This window comes from Entamoeba invadens (genome assembly GCF_000330505.1).
Source record: "Entamoeba invadens IP1 unplaced genomic scaffold scaff_1105074725643, whole genome shotgun sequence".
Classification (NCBI taxonomy): Eukaryota; Evosea; order Mastigamoebida; family Endamoebidae; genus Entamoeba; species Entamoeba invadens.
In genome coordinates, this window is record NW_004191777.1 from 80,973 (window position 1) to 97,724 (window position 16,752).

The following is a 16,752-nucleotide window of genomic DNA, read 5'->3' on the forward strand; positions in this document are numbered from 1 at the left end:
CACGTGTTATTATTGTTTAGATAAAACCCCGTTTGGCACTCCAGACATTCAAATTCTGTGCATTTGAAACAACCAGTTATGGTACATGGCAAACATGTGTCATCTTTCAAGTAAAACCCATCTTTACATTCAGTACAAACTGTAGCACTAGTACACAACGTACAGTTTTCGTTGCACTTATTACAATCGTTTCCACTAACATAATACCCCAACTCTAACTCACAAAATCCACACTTCATTTTTTCAGAATCGTATTTGTAATTAGCACTACAAGCCGTGCATTTATTAATATCACATTGGTAGCACTCTCCATAGTACTGACACGTCTGGCATTGTCCACCCTTTAATAAAAAGCCGGGTTCACACTCCTGACAAGTTGTCCAATCAGTACACACTTTACAATCAGGCACTTGATATATGCATTGTGGAATACAATTGAGAGTGGGTGTTAAATCTGCCATTTCGTTTGGTCCACATGAAGAACAATAATCACTAGTATTATGTGAATATGGTCCACAGTCAGGTCTTTGTATTTGTTGAACCCCTCCACAATCTTCATATTCCCCATTCAAATAATAAATATAATATATATAATCCTTTCCTAAACACCCACTTGGTTTTGTATTCATGAGAATAGATTGAACATAATTTGTGTTCACATCCATTGTGTCTTTTATCGTTTCTAATCGATTATTAACAGTGATAAACGTTAAACGTGTATCATAAAACCCGGACAAATCTATATATCTAACATTCATTGATGTTATATTTGTTAATGAAGTGCACCCAGATAACATCTGGTATGTTACAGCATCTAAAGACTTTAAATCGATGCTTGTTAGTCCTTTAAGATTTGAAAATGCATTTACATCCACAGCATGCAAACCACCTGGAAAAAATAGCTTTTTGATATTATTATTGTTGGCAATACCATATGGACAAACATCGAGTGGTTGATATCCAAATTTGATTTGAGAAACCGAGGAATAATCAAAGCAATGATCACTGATTGAAATTATTGATTCCATTCCAATAACACTCACTAAGTATGTTGTATATAGAAATAAGTTACTTGTAGTAGCAACCATGTTTGTCAGGTTTATGGTGCGAATTTTCGAATAAGCAAAACAATAAGGATACATATATCGCCAACCACCCAATGATATGACACTCTCAACACTGGATGAACGAAATGTTGATTCTTCTAACATAACTGGAGTAGTGCTCATAAAAGTTACAGATTTGATAACATTATTCGAATAAAATAAAGACACTTGTGTTGATTTACACACGGCATTGACGATATAATCTTGACATGTGTCTTTGACTGAAGAAATGTCTGTTGTCGAAAGAATTGTTGTTATACATGTTACTTGACAACGAGTAGAAGAATAGGAATGTACAAACATCAGAAACCAAACAACTGAGTAAAGAGAATTCATTTAATCTTAAATAAATGTGAATTTAATTTATTTAATTTCAGTTGAATTATTCATTTGTATTTTGTTTTTAAAAACTACACAAAAGTGTAGTTTTTATGAAATAGTTTTTTTGTTAATTAATACTAATAATTTTTTTCTTATATACTAATAATATATATTAAATAGTATAGTTTATTTATTAATTAGTAAAACTTACATATTATATAAAAATTAATAATTATAAAAATTAAAATTAACATTAAAAGTTATTGTTATAAAAATATAGCCAGTCAAAAAACTTCATATTTTCGGTCGTTTTTATATAAAAATGTTCTTAAATCACGGGAAACAATGAAAACATTAAAACCTTCTGTCTGTTTATTCACTATAAAAACTAAATTGTTAATTTATAATATTTTAATTACGATCCAATTTTTTATAGTATAGTTGTAAATAAAGATTAGTTAAATATAAAACAATAAAATAAATTGATATATCAATAACAAATAATAAGTTTTTATTATAAAAGAAAAATTATTTTTTATTCTTGTTTACATCACCCATTTTCTTTTGGGTAGTTTGATTGTCACAAATATTTTTTATCAGAACACAAAATTATTATTTCAGTCTTATTTTATTCGAAATAATAATATCAACTTGATATAAATTTACTTTGGTAATTACGGGTGGGATAGTTTAACCAAAGCAATTTTAATAAAATACAATTGTTTTATAGTAAAAAGCGCTTACATGCCAATTATGAAGATTTGGTAAAGAAAATAGAAGAAAAAAGTTAGATAGTATTGAAGAAAAAAGAGGAGCTTCGAAGAACTTTAAAAATTAAAATATATGTGCGAGGAAGAGAGTAAAACAAAAGAAGGCGGGAAGGAATTTGAAATATATTGTCCGATCAATCGTCCCGTGTGTGAGGAGGGATATGAGATAGAGGATGTTGAATTATCCGACCATCTCTACATAGTAGTTTCGAAAGTGCTTATGTATAGTGTATTTGTGTTAACTGCTATCGGGACTGTTCAGACGTATTTTGGCCGAAGTGTTTTCATGACCATTTTTGGACTGATTTCATTTGCTCTTTTCCTTTTACTGACATATTGTCATTATAAAGCGATCCACACATCTCCGGGTGTTGTCAAAAACTATGTACCCAATTACCCTGAACAAGAGTTACAAGATGCAATCAATCGCGTGAATATAGGTATTAAAAAGGATTGTAAAATATATGACATATGTTATCCTGTGAGGTGGTGTCCTGTGTGTAATAGCTTCAGACCACCCCGTTCGTATCATTGTAAAAAGTGTGGGTGTTGTGTTGAGAAGCGAGATCATCATTGTCCTTGGGTTAATAGTTGTGTAGGGAAGAATAACATGAAATTTTTCCTTCAGTTCATGTTCTACGCGTCGATCACACTCTTCTTTGCAATAATTATCAACGGGTCATCCCTCTTCCATGCCATTACGAATATGGTTTGTATTTTTTACAATTCTCTTTAACTTCAACAAGTTGTGTAGAGAGACGTATTAATTATTTAGAACACACAGAGTGGATTCAAATGGTCTGTTGTAACTGTCATAGTACCATGTGCAGTGGGTACCGCTGTATCTCTTGCTTTATTCACCGGGATATTTCTTCTCTTTTTGAACTATGTCTTTGTCATAGGTCGCAATGAAACATCGATGGAGTCCATAGAGATCTCCAAACTAGCTTTCATGAACTCTGTTTCACGAGATGTAGTAAAAGAGAGGTTACCAAAATACACAAAAGGTGCATGGAACAATTTTAAGGAGGTCTTAGGTCCCACACCGATCGACTGGTTTATACCGACTCATCGAACACTTACACTTCAACACTGATATTTTTTGTATTTTACAAAAATCAACTTTTTGTTTTGTTTGGTATTGCAGCAATAATTTCTAGTAAAAATAATAAAACTCGAAAGAACTGGAAAAGCTCATATTTTTATTAATGTTTTGTCTGTTACTCAGCATTTGTGCTGCGACATCACTGGAAGAACTCGGGTACTGGGACGGCGTAAAAGCACTTCGAAAGGAATTCCCTTATCTTGATGGAAATGTTTATTTGGACTATACAGCAGCGGGTCTCCATCAAATCTCTCAGTTAAAGGATTTTTATTACGACCTCGCATCACACATCTACGGAAACGCGCGTTTGTCCTCGTTGTTTTTTCTTTCCCAAAAATCAAGACGATGTATTATTCATATTGTTTATTTTACTATTACTTTATAGTTAATTTTATATTAACTATAAAGATTGTTTAATTTACTATTAACATAGCAAGAGGCGATATAACACACAGATAGCATCTCCCCGTCGTCGAAGTTAACCGATGGGATGGTGAAAAAGATGAGGAAGAGAATACTAAAGTACTTCAACGCGAATGAAAAGGAATACGACGTCGTCTTCACGAGTGGGGCGACCGAAGCTTTAAAGACCGTTGGAGAGAACTTCCCATTCACTGAGGCATCTGTCTTTTTATATCTGTTACAGAACCATAATAGTGTTCTTGGGATTCGAGAGTATGCGAGTAAAGCGAATGCTACGTGGGGGTATTTCACGGAGGACGACCCCGAACAACAGTGGAGAAGTGTCTTGAACAAATTGAATAACTTGAACACGACAAACGTGACGCACCATTTGATTGCGTTCCCCGGAGAAGACAACTTCAATGGAGCCAAATTCCCGCTTGACTGGATTTGCAAAATTCAGTCGTTGTCGAACGAGAAAAACAAATTCTATGTCCTCCTCGACGCAGCGGCTCTTGTCCCAAGCGCGCAACTCGATCTGACAAAATACCACCCGGACTTTGTGTCAATCAGTTTCTACAAGATGTTCGGATTCCCAACCGGCGTAGGTGCGCTTATTATTAAGAAGGAGGTTGCGAAAGCAATGAAGATCTCGTATTTTGGGGGTGGGACTGTAGTGATGGCTGCTGCTGATCGAGACTGGAAAGTTTGTTAATATGAATAGTTTAAGTATAGTATTGATTGGATAGGTATTCCCCGACCATCTTCCACCAAAGTATGAAGCTGGAACGCTGAATTTCCATGGAATACTCGGCGTTAAACACGGATTCAAACACTTCCCAGACATCAAAATTATTCAGAAACACACGTATGCACTGACACGAGTATTGTACACCGAGTTACTCAAATTGGCGTATTCGAATGGGACAAAGGCAATTGAAATCTACGGAAATCACAAGAAGGCGAATTACGAGAATCAGGGCCCTGTTGTGACATTTAACGTGTTGAATAGTAGACACACCTATGACAACGTTTTCCCGAAGCACGTTCCTTTATTGAAAATCAATCAATTTTTGGCAGCTAAGAATATCCATGTGAGAATTGGATGCACGTGCAATCCGGGAAGTTGTTTGAGCAGCTTGAATGTAACGAGTCTTGCTGCAATTGCTGTGACAGACCCGAACACTTCAATTGATACAATGCTTGAAGGTAAACAATACGGTGCTGTAAGAGTTTCAATTGGGTATCCGACAACCATCGGCGACATCAGAAAGTTTGTGAAAACGATGAAGGAGTTTATCAAGTTGGTCGAGTAAATTTAAGTTCATTGGTTTTTAAGTGTTGTTTTTAACTATACGTTATAGTTAACTTATTAACTTGAGTATAAGAACAGAAATGAAGAAGGAAATAAACTTACTCGGCGATTTCGTAGCAGAGGATGTTGTGTATTACAGTCGCAAGAACTGGGTCGTGTGCTCTAACGTAGACGCAAGCCTTGCCAGAGGCCGCATTTATTTCAATTCTGAGCAAGACATAAATGTCTTGGAACGCCTTGAAACAGGAGCACGCGACGATCTGTTCGGGCTTGACGTCGAGGCAGACAAATCGAAGACCGCCAAGGATCACTGGAAGTTCCATCGAGTTGTTTTTCTTCAAATTCACAATAGTTTTCTTCTCTGTTGGAGCACCAATGGTGTTCCAGTATTGCATGAAGACACCCGAGTCGAGTGGTTCTTGTGCCAAAAAAGCGTTTGGAGTTAAAGGAAGAGAGAACGCGATTTGTTTTGTCGACGAAGATGTTTTGTGGGTGATGTTAATAACGGGGGATTGATAGTAAAACCCACCAAAAGTGAATTGGAGGACGGACTGAGTTTGGCTCTTGGCTTGAACGACGGCGTTAAATTCGCCACTGGTCAATGTAAGACCCTTTGGACACTCAACGGAATAATGCAAATCGACGTTCTCAGAGGTTCTGTTGCCGAAGAACAAGGCAAGACGGGCCGATGGCGATTCCAATTGTGACTTCATACCAATTTGAATGACTTCGTCTTGGTATAAAACACCTTCAAATGTTAATATCAATTTGGCGTGGTTTGTCTTGACCATTTGTTCCATTTGTGGTTCAACATTCTTTGTGATACACCCTTCGTACCTTTCTGTGTTCTCACTTGGTTTTAATGTCTCGGACTTGGGCGGTTCTGGTGCTTTTGGTGTTTCAAAGTCTGAAGATCCAAAGTCGAATGCGCCACTTGTTGCTTGTTGTTGTTGGACTGGCTGTTGTACTGGTTGGGTAGGTTGTACTGGTGCTGCGACAGGGACCGGAGCAGTTAAGATGTTGAACAAATCACTCTTAGCAGCTTCTGGCTGTTTAGCACCATCGGAGACACCGAGCAACATGAGCAAATCGTCTTTGTCTGTTTCTTTGTTATTCTGTTTGACAACTTCAGCGCTGTTCTCTGTAACAGTGACTTCTCCATCGACAATTGCTCCTTCAGTTGGTGCGCTATCCCATGGTGGAATTGGTTCGAAGACAATTGGTTCCAATTCTTGCATAGAAGTCATGAACAAGTAATCTTGACATCTATCTGAAATTTCAGCATTAGACGAGGATTGATACTTAATAAAGATCTTAGCAATTTGTTCTCTCAAACAGGGGAATGTAGCGTGCAATTTGGCGAACGAGGAGATCATGACCAGTTGTGTTTGTTTTGTGACAAGGGGATACTTCTCGCTTAATATGTCGAATATGTTCTGCGCGATTTTCATGTTGTCTTTCACGACAAGGGAGGCGTACTCTCCCAATATGTAACTCGACAATCTAATAAATGTGTCCCTCCAAGTGACTTCTTGCAAGTATTTGTACGTAGCTTTCGCTGCGAATGCTTGGACACTTTCATTGTTAATCACTATTCTAAGCATTCTATTAACAATTTGATCGGCTATGTAGTCTCCATAGACCGAAATGAGTTGAAGCATAATGTCAACGTACCACTGCAAATTCTTCGCATACTTCTCCGCAAGAAGACAGATCTTCACAATGACCTCTTCCCTGATCGACAAGTCACAAACAGGAAGGAACTTGAAGAGTTCGGTCAACACCTTGTTGCAGCAGTCCGCATCAAAGACATCGTACAACGCTTGGAGTGCTCTTCTCTTCACAGAGATATCAATTTCCTTCAAAGAGTTGATCATCTTCACTAAATATTTCTGAAGCTCTTTCGAGCATCCAATGGCACTCATCGAGCACATGGCATCGAGCGACAAGTATCTCAAGTTCGTCTCCGTCGCGTTCAAATACATTCCCAGCAAGTTGCAAATTCTGATCTTTGTGTTTTCTGGGAAGTCGATGAACGGCGCCAATTCGATGATTTCAAACAATATGGCGAACATTGCGTTCTTTGTGTTTTCTCCCAGTTTCATGTCGCATGTGTCTATCAAGGACTTAACACAGTCGGACAAATAATTTTCTTCTGCACCTTTCTTTGGTGGGATATATCGCAAAATCCTCAAAATTCTCACTTGAAGCCAAGGGGATGGGACACCGTGGTAATTGTACTCAGTGGAATAGTCTTTGTTCATCAACTTAGAAAGAATGTTGAGCAATTTTGATGAAGCATCTGCCCAAGGCTCCGGGTCTTTCATAGCAACAACTGTCATTAACTGAACAACACAGGACACCAAACATAAATCGGTACCATTGAGGAGCTTCATCACTTTGTCTTTGAACTGTGGGTCCAATTGAATGACCGCGGGGTTCTTCAAATACAAATGTTTTAATGTGAGTGCGGCTTTCTTTCGAACAACAGTTTGTATTGTGTTAGAGAACAAGATATTCAGAATATCAGTGCCAAGACTCTCAACCATTTCTTTGTTCCCAATGCACGAAATGACATTGAGCGAACAACACTGATTTAATGGATCGGCCGAGATCAGTTCCGTTCGTAATGTGTTGATAACTAAACGAGTGGCTTCGTGCTCTTCATAGAGTAACACAGACAACGCTAAGTACCCAACTTGTTTGTCCGAGTATTTCGGAGATGTCAAAAGCTCTGTGATGATTGGAATTCCAAAGTCGACCTCATACCCCAACACGTAGATGTACAACAATTTCAATATGTATTTACGTCGTCCGTGGCCTTTCAACTTCTTCCCCGTTTTAAATTCCATACGAATGTGAGCCATTTCCTTCTCAACTGTCTTCTTCTCCTCTTCTTGATTTTGTGAGCGGTGGATGCCTTGAATAAAGTTGTGAAGCCCACGCAGCGTCGTCCTTGAATTTTCCATCTCTTTCTTTGAATATTTCAGATGGTCTTTTTCAAGTTCCAACTCTCAGTGTCTTTTTGGTACTGTTGAGCCGATTTTGCCCAAGTGGTGATTCAAGAAGTCTTTCTTTTGTTTTTGCTTTTTTACGAAGAATTAAAGAAAAAATGCGTTGTATTTTCCCGAGGAAATCTGCACATTTTTTACTTTGCTACCACATCATCAAGGAGACTTGGACATTACAAATTGGTGGTTTTTCATTTTTTTTTGAGAAAGCTACATATACCCAACATTAAGAAAAAAGACCTAATCCACTCATCTTTTGGCTCAACAGATTGATGAACAATCCCAAGTTATCTTTTGGTATAGAAATGTTATTAAATAACAAAACACACAACAAAATTAATGAGCGATGGAAATACTCAAGAACATACTAATTCAAGTCATCTGAACTACTATGATACGAGCAACTAAAAAGTTGGTTTCGCCACACAACGCGTTCTGATACCCTTCGTAATCAAAAGACTGTTGCTCACAAAAGTTCTCATACTCACTCCCCTTCTTCCATACAAAGATGTCGCGGAAGCCTACCCAAAACAACCACTCCCATTGCTCGGAACCCAATCGGAACGCATCGCGTTTCCTCTCTTTCTTGATATTAAACCTCTTCATCCCAACAAGTCGCCCATTTGACTCCAATGAGAACACAAAGGCTTTATCGTCGTCAATCAAACACGCCTGTTCTATTGCTGTATTGACATACTCACCAAACACATTGTTCTTCGTGTCTCTGATTATAAAGGCCAAGTTCTTTCGACTTAATATCTTCTGCCCAAAGACACTCCCCGACTTATTCCAATCGTCACTGTTAGTATCAAATATCACACAACCGACTTTCTTACCCGTCCACGCTTCAAGTTGATCGATTTGTTGTGGTGTGATGAAGTAATTGACTTTTTCCTTCTCTTTTCGAATTACAATGATCTTCGAAGAAAGTCTTTTCTCTGATGTCTTTAACATCCGATTGACTAAATCAAACGTTTGGTGTCGACTCAAATTATATCCACAACCAAGGACTATGTCATTCTGGGACGCTGGCAAATGTAAGGCGCGTCGTACTAAAGTACTCTTTTTGGCACTTAATTTGCCATCATTGAATGCCATTAAGACAAATTCAAAGATGGGATCGCCTCGGTGGTGCCTGACAAGGTACTCAAATCGTTCGTCAGACATCGAAACAACCTGCGCTACATTCGTTTGATCGTCACCTTTAACAACACTCCCTACTTTCTTTGCATTTTCAAGTAACTCGGGGGTGATCTCAAAAGCATCTATTAAGTCGGACTCGACTTTCTCGTTGAGTACGTGACGGTCCATAAAATCGATGACTGCCAGCGGGTTTGAGACCCCGAAGTATTGAACAACATTTTTCACACCCAACGCGTCTTTAATAATATTGAACAAACACTTCAAGGAATACCTTGTTTTCGAGTCAGGGACATTAAACAACGATTGCGTGAATTCGTTGACCATCGACTCATTTAACATTGTCCAACAACTGTTTTTTCAGAACAAGTTTTCTTCGTTTTTTAGACTGTTTTCTTATCGGTTTTGTCAGTACAAAAGATATTTGTTTTGTTTTACTATATCCATTTCGGCATTCTGAACATTTGCGTTTTCTATTTATCTCTAACTGTTTTTCCAATTACTATTGAAATAACTATTATTTTAATTTGTTTAATTATAATTTAAACTATTTTTGTTTATATTAAACTATATAGAAAAAATACTATACCTGACTCAAACAAAGAAAAATTAAGTGTTATAATTTGTTTGAATAAAAAAACTATAGTATAGAAAATGTCATTTGAACTTGTAAAAATCAAAACTATATTTCTAGTTCGTTAATGTCATCACCACTTGTGTTATTAAAGAAAGAACTTTTAGCGACAGTAGACAAATACGTCACATCTGGTTTGTTTTTGTGTTTCAATTTGAGTAAGAAATGACTTCAAGTTAACGAAGAAAAAATAGCAACGATTGCAGCGCCCGTTGTGGGACTGTTAAATGGGATGGCAAACGAAGTCTTTGGTGACCCCGAGTCTTTTAAACAAACTCTATTTTCTAAAGTAGCTGGCATTCATGTTAAAAACGCCACAAACACAGCCAAGAAAGGGGAATTTACACTCAGCTTCCAGTTTTGTAAATACATCGCCACACACCATCTTATAGTTTGTTTTTAATGTTGAATAGTCATATTGATGATAACAAACAGATTGATAACCTTCACTGTTTAATTGACTTACAATTTGGAGAGTTGAAGGAGCGCCTTATATCTTTAAGTTTGAGTGGGTGTATTGTGAACTCGTTGAAACAAACATTGGTATTAAGTTGTGAACCCAAGTGGATTCATCTTAAACGATTGACACTTAAGAATTGTGGTATTACTAAAATCCCACCAAATGTATTTGTTTGTTGATTAACACTTTTAATTGTATTCAAAATATTCAGTACTAGAACCAAACACATTTTCCTAAACTCGAAGTGTTGGATATGAGTAACAATTTGATCACTATTTTGGAGAATATAGTGGACAGACCTTTAGAGTTTGTTTATTATTTAAGACCAAATAATACTTTTATTGTCTAACATGCAGTGAACTGATCATCGCAAATAACAAAATTAATAAAATCCGCTCGAGAAATGGCGGAAACATTTCGTCTCTTGTGTTGGAGAACAATTTGGTGCAAAACATCGGCAACTTGAAGTCGTTCTTTAACTTAAAAACACTCGACGTGCAAAACAACAAAATATCGGACTATACACACCTCAAACCAACCTTCTCGAAAATGTTCTCATTGTCAGAAGTCACGTTTAAAGGAAACCCTATTGTGACTCATCCGGACTATAGACTTCGTGTGACCGTCTCATTACCCGCGTTCGACTTTGGGCTGTCGATCCGGATAGATGGGATGTCACTCACAAACGACGAAAAAACGGGCGCTATAGTCGCGTTACAACAAAATTCGACGATCTATCAAACGACTGATAAAAGTGATAGCGACGACGATGAAAGTGAGGAAGGCGCGATCTTTGGCAAGTTGGAAGCTCACGAAGAAGACAAAGATGAGAGTCAGAAAGAGTCTCAAAAGGTCCAACAAGTGAAAGCTGATGAACAAGACGATGAACTGAACGAAGCGGAAGTTTTAGAATTTTTGAGGAAAAAAGTCGACAAAGGTGATGAGAAATTTATTGAGACGGTGAATCGAGTGTTGGGCGTGGATGTTTATGAGAAGGCTGGGCCATTAGATGATTCTCTTAATTCGAAAATACGAAGTGGGAAATGCTTTGAGATTGATCGAACGAAGAGTAAGATTAAAGGAAAGCTTCGGGTACTTGTGAATACAGAGAATGATGTTAAAACCCTGTTATCTGCACTTAATGAAGGGGATTTAGTACTTAAAACGCCTAAGATCGAACCGACAGTACCGAATGATGATGAAGTCGCAACAACAGACGACTTGACAGACATTCTAAAGAATTACAAACTCTCTATATGATTTAATTCCATTCAGTAACATTGATTTAGTAAACAACTTCTAATACCTTCTAATACTTAAAACGTTTGGCTAATGTTGAGCCTTTTCTTAATTTGTTCCTCCGTAAGCTTGACGTCCCAATTGTTATCTGAGAGCATTATAAGGACTTCTTCTTCACTCCCCAGCCCCGGAAATTTGTGTGTGACGTATTTTAAGAAGGCCGAGTACGTCTTTATAACACTGAAAGTCTCCTTATTAGGGTATAATTGGAGATGGTCATTTAAGATCATGATTTGGGGAGAGGTTACCATAACAAACGTCCTACAGAACTGGAAGACGTCGCCATTAAACGATACATTACCAATCACAGTCACATTCTACTCTTTATAAATCCTTTTATAGTCAATAAAGAACAAACGATAAGTGAGCCCACACATGCAATATCAAAACACAAATTCGTTGGAATGTGTTTCGACCCCTTCATTGCAAATATAGCACGGACTATCTCTTGTGGCCCTTTAAATATCCGTTTCTGGATGTCCGGCGCCTGGATCAACGATTTTAAATTCCTTGATGAAAGTCCTTTAAACACTACACCCTTCTCAAGCGTCACATCAAACACCGAGTAGTTCGTATACACCTGCACCAACTGCTGTGGGTTGTTGTCTTGTGTTGCAAAATACGATTTGAAGAAGTTATAAATTGTTTTGAAATTGTCTCGATTCGGCGGAAATATCGAGTTGTACTGATGCGGCAAAGGGCAATACTCCATCGTCGGGCCATAGAACTTATTTCGCACGTTTTGTCCGTTGAGGAGTTGCAAATACGGGAAATTGACGGTGAGTTGTCTGTCCGTGAGTTTGACCCATCACAAAAATAAATAGTTTATTTATAGTATATTATACTATTTTATACTTTGGCGAAGACTTAAGAAAAGAAAACACAAACGAAATAATGGAAGGGTTACAGACAGGATTTCCCGCGACGTACAATTTACGGAGAGGGAGTTTTTTGAACTCCTTCATATCGTAGAAGTTTGATAATTTGTTGTTTGAGATATCGAGTGCGGAGAGTTGAGAAAAGGCGTATGCGATTTGTTTCAAGACCTCCGAGTTTTCGATTGCATTGTTTGCGAGAGAGAGCTCCAATAAGTCTGGGACTTGTTCGTGGAAGTATTTTAATGCACTTTTGATGATGTTTTCGATTGACTTTGGAATGGTATACCCTAGTTGCTTGAGCTTTTGAGACATATAAGACAAATCCAATTGCCTCTTTTGAACATTTAAGAAGGAATATTTAATAATCTCAAAACACTGAAGTAATTGCGCCTCTTCAGAAGGCTTTCTCTCCCATGTCACTATTGTCTGAACCCCATTAAACACAAAGTTGTTGAAATTCATCATCATACGACCTTGGTCTGTGTTTTTCACAACGACTCGATATGAATGGGAATCTTTCTGTTCGATTTGAATAATACCAACGTCGGGATTTAATTGATTGATCACTGCTTTGAGTTCCGATTGCGTACCGTTGAAGACTTGAAAAATGACAGGAAACCCAACACTCATTGCTCTTTGTAAAAATAGAGATCTCAAATAAAAAAAGGGAGGAAAAAGAAACTGAAAAAAAACAAAGAAATGGTTTGTCTATGAATCCCCTGTGAATGAGTGAATAAGTGCGATTACTCGACACCACTGACATACAGCAGTCCGCTTCGCTTGTTGAAAAAGCTACAACCGTTTGACACTTCCATTTGTTGGTATAGTAAATAAGCACAAAGAACAGTACTATTCTTCCATTGGCATTGTGGGATAAAAGCACTAACAGACAGCAAGACGTCGCGTTCAACTACTATGGGACACTCATCGCAATTGCAAAGTCTGACGGAACAGTTAGCATTGCGGATGCAAGCGGAGAGAGTCCTGTCGAGGTCACGTCATTTGTTGGGTTTGTTTGATTAAGAAATGACATTGAGTTTGAATAAAGACTGATGAACAGACACAAAGGAGCTGTGTGGGGTGTGTGTTGGAGTCACCCACGTTTTGGAGTGTTGGCGACATGTGGGTATGATGGGGAGGTGAAAGTGTGGCGCGAGAACGCATCGCACAAATATGATTGTGTGTACACATATCACCACCACAAGAAGTCTGTCAACTGCGTCTCGTTCTTCCCGGGTTCTGAAGTCCTCAAGTTTGTGTGTGGGTCGAGTGATGGGGAGATCAGTGTTGTTGAGTATATTGAGGCAACAAAAGCATGGAAAGAAGTCACATTTGACGCACATCCTGCTGGCGTGACATCAGTCTCTTTGTATGAAGAGAAGGGTGGTGTTGTGATCTTGTCTGGTGGGTGTGACAGTGTTGTTCGTATCCATCGGAATGTCAGCGGTGTGTGGAAGTGTGTTGATGAGATGAAAGAGCACGCCGATTGGATACGTGGGGTAGACAGTAAAGTGGTGAGTGGAGTCACTTACATTGCCTCATGTTCAAACGACAAGTCTGTTGTCATTACTCAAATTGCAAACAGTGTCAAAACAACCAAGAAACTTTCATTTGATGCAATTTGTTGGAAGGTCGCATTCAGCGTCGACGCAGAACAGCTAGCAGTCTCTCTTGAAACTGGTATCGTCAAACTTTTTAAAAGACAAGCTGGACAGTGGGTCGATACTAAGTGAGCAATTTATGATGAGAAGTGATCCATTTATTTTGATATTTGTTACTTGAAGTTTAATAATTAATAATAATTACATTAATTTTTTAAATAATAAAACCATCTTAATTTAAAATTGATTATAAAATTTAAAGGTATATATATTTATAATTAGTTTTAGTTTTTTTTATAATTATAATATTAATAATAAATATATTAAAAAAAGTCAAACTATAATGTAAATTATGAATATAATAAAAATAAACATTATTTTCTAATTTGCAATACCAAAAAATTTTGATATTATTTACACATGAAAACTTTTTCAACTTAAAAGAACTCCAACGACGAACTACAAAAGAATATGAGCGACTTAAACGCGAAAATGTTATTTGAGATTCTTGATACGGACCATTCTGGGAAGATTGACAAAGACGAGTTTGTGACAGGTATGCGTAAATGGACTGGTCTTGGTGAAGAGTACAACGAGAGTTTTGAGTTTATTTTTGGTGCTGTTGATGGTCAAGGCTTTTTCAATTCAAAGGACGGACTCCTCAATTTGTCCGAGTTTGAAAAAGTCTGTGCAGCGATCCCAAAGTTTTCTAAAAGCAAACAAGACATGATCAATCAGACTGTTTTCAATTTAGTTGATGACAATGGCGATGGCAATGTTTCAAAGAAAGAAATTCGAAAGTTTTTGGAACTCATTGGGCAAAAATATACAGATGATGAGTTTGAAACGTTGTATAAAGAAATTGACGCGAATGGTGACGGTGTTATTCAAAAAGAGGAATTTTTGGCTGTTTTGGAAAAGTAACACATTTTTTAAAATTTTTTAAATATTTTGAATGAAAAACAAGTCATTTTTTAACTCTTAATATTACACCCAATTTTTTTAATTGACTTGTTTTTATGGGATATATTGACATTTTTGTTATTTGTTCCTTTGTTGATTAGTGTATTAGTTTAAGTATAATAAACTTCTAAAATATGTGAAAAGTTATTTATTGACTCAAAATTTCCCGATTTTTGGATTACAAGAATTTTGATCAATGTTATTTTATTGTAAATTAATTTCGAATTAGTATTTATAAAAAAAGTTGTGTAAAATTTTTTATATATTGCTTAACCGGCCGACAAGGACATGGCATATAATAATAATTCATTTTTAAAAAATTCGGCAATTTGCCTCTTAGTTTTATCAATCATGAAACAATTTTCATTTTTTCAATTCAAATATTTTATCAATGAAATGAACTCTTTTTTATGTTGTTTTATTTTTCTTCTTGTGTTATTTCTTTTTTTTTGTTCAACTTTTCCCGACTCTTTGGTGTTTTTATTGTGATTTTATTTTTTTTTGTCAAACAATAATTTGGTTTGAAACATTTGAAAATTAAATGGGGTACAGGGCTCTTAAAAACAAAGTTAAAAAGACAAGGGTTGATTTTTATTGAATAATGGTTTCAGAAAATTTAAAATAAACTTTTTGATGGCAATTCTGATTTAATGTTTGAATAAAACAAAATTGTTTTAATTTGTCTTTTCGATTTTTTTGGGCTTTATTTTTTTTAGTTGGTATTTAAAAAAAATTAAAAATAAAAATGGCAAAAGTTTTTTTTGGTTTTTCTATTCAATAAATGAAAAATGGATAATCTGTTGTTCTAGGTTATAACATAACAACCACATTGTAAATATTACAGTATAATTTGATACCTTGTTGTTGCTGGAAATAATTTTATAGTAACTTTAACACCTTTAAAATATGCTTCACGGGTTTATGTGTAATTATGATTAAAACATAAAATAATAATTATCAATTGTTTTTCAGACTTAATTAAACGGACTTTTAGTGTAAATATATTAGTTAACATTATGTCGCGTTTTAAAACAAACTTGATAATCAAACAAAAGGTGTTTATTTATTTCATATGATAAATGTATTTGAACTAATTGTTGCACCACTATCCATGTTTTCGATTGTGTTTAACAATCAACATAAAAAGTTTTTATTCAATATTTACTATTGAACATATGTTTTATTACAAATATAAAATAAAATAATAAATAATAATTATATAAACTTTGGTAAATTTGTGAAAGAAAAATTCTTTGTTATAAAAATTTTATATTTTTATAAAATATGTGCTAAAATTTTGCTTTTTGCCGTTATTTTAGTTTTTGTGTGTTTTTTGATTAACAAAGAATTGAATTATAACTAAAAATAATTTGGATTTGTGCTATTTATTGAAATCACAATGTAATCGAGTTCTTGAATCTTGTGACGTGGGGACGGGGGTTTGAAATTTTGAGAGCCCTGTGGGGTACAAAATTATAGTTTTACAATATAGTTTATCAATGATTAAATACATTATTTTAATAGTAAATTTAACTATTTAAGTAATCTATTTATAATCAACAAAAAATCATACCAGAAATTAATAACAAAGTTACTATACAATTAGCCGATTTACTATTTGGTTTATGTTCATTTATTTGTAAGAAAATAATTATTTGTTTTGGTAATATTCGCGAGAATTTATTATTATTTTCGAGACAACCAGAAATCAATTCATAACGACGCCCTTTGCTCAGATACACAGTCA

The 16,752-nt window shown here is 35.9% G+C and overlaps 7 protein-coding genes across 7 annotated transcripts; 4 read left to right on the forward strand and 3 right to left on the reverse strand.

Moving 5' to 3' along the window:
- Positions 1-2,270: 2,270 nt before the first annotated feature.
- EIN_079600 (zinc finger protein DHHC domain containing protein, putative) lies at positions 2,271-5,020 on the forward strand (the record flags this gene model as incomplete). The annotated part of the gene is made up of 5 exons (XM_004184326.1): positions 2,271-2,906; positions 2,973-3,253; positions 3,426-3,607; positions 3,758-4,410; positions 4,454-5,020. 5 exons carry the CDS (start codon positions 2,271-2,273, stop codon positions 5,018-5,020), a joined length of 2,319 nt encoding a protein of 772 aa, XP_004184374.1.
- A 97-nt stretch (positions 5,021-5,117) lies between these two features.
- EIN_079610 (AP-2 complex subunit alpha-1, putative) lies at positions 5,118-7,988 on the reverse strand (the record flags this gene model as incomplete). The annotated part of the gene is made up of 1 exon (XM_004184327.1): positions 5,118-7,988. One exon carries the CDS (start codon positions 7,986-7,988, stop codon positions 5,118-5,120), a length of 2,871 nt encoding a protein of 956 aa, XP_004184375.1.
- A 414-nt stretch (positions 7,989-8,402) lies between these two features.
- Positions 8,403-9,512, reverse strand: EIN_079620 (hypothetical protein; the record flags this gene model as incomplete). Its single annotated transcript, XM_004184328.1, has 1 exon — positions 8,403-9,512. The coding sequence occupies one exon, from the start codon at positions 9,510-9,512 to the stop codon at positions 8,403-8,405; it is 1,110 nt and encodes a 369-aa protein (XP_004184376.1).
- A 359-nt stretch (positions 9,513-9,871) lies between these two features.
- Positions 9,872-11,524, forward strand: EIN_079630 (hypothetical protein; the record flags this gene model as incomplete). Its single annotated transcript, XM_004184329.1, has 5 exons — positions 9,872-9,938; positions 9,981-10,195; positions 10,240-10,434; positions 10,482-10,570; positions 10,621-11,524. 5 exons carry the CDS (start codon positions 9,872-9,874, stop codon positions 11,522-11,524), a joined length of 1,470 nt encoding a protein of 489 aa, XP_004184377.1.
- Positions 11,525-11,580: 56 nt separating this feature from the next.
- EIN_079640 (hypothetical protein) lies at positions 11,581-13,071 on the reverse strand (the record flags this gene model as incomplete). Its single annotated transcript, XM_004184330.1, has 3 exons — positions 11,581-11,880; positions 11,922-12,351; positions 12,452-13,071. The coding sequence occupies 3 exons, from the start codon at positions 13,069-13,071 to the stop codon at positions 11,581-11,583; spliced, it is 1,350 nt and encodes a 449-aa protein (XP_004184378.1).
- A 69-nt stretch (positions 13,072-13,140) lies between these two features.
- On the forward strand, positions 13,141-14,174 carry EIN_079650 (protein transport protein SEC13, putative; the record flags this gene model as incomplete). The annotated part of the gene is made up of 3 exons (XM_004184331.1): positions 13,141-13,143; positions 13,335-13,450; positions 13,502-14,174. 3 exons carry the CDS (start codon positions 13,141-13,143, stop codon positions 14,172-14,174), a joined length of 792 nt encoding a protein of 263 aa, XP_004184379.1.
- A 339-nt stretch (positions 14,175-14,513) lies between these two features.
- EIN_079660 (caltractin, putative) lies at positions 14,514-14,966 on the forward strand (the record flags this gene model as incomplete). The annotated part of the gene is made up of 1 exon (XM_004184332.1): positions 14,514-14,966. The coding sequence occupies one exon, from the start codon at positions 14,514-14,516 to the stop codon at positions 14,964-14,966; it is 453 nt and encodes a 150-aa protein (XP_004184380.1).
- Positions 14,967-16,752: the final 1,786 nt, after the last annotated feature.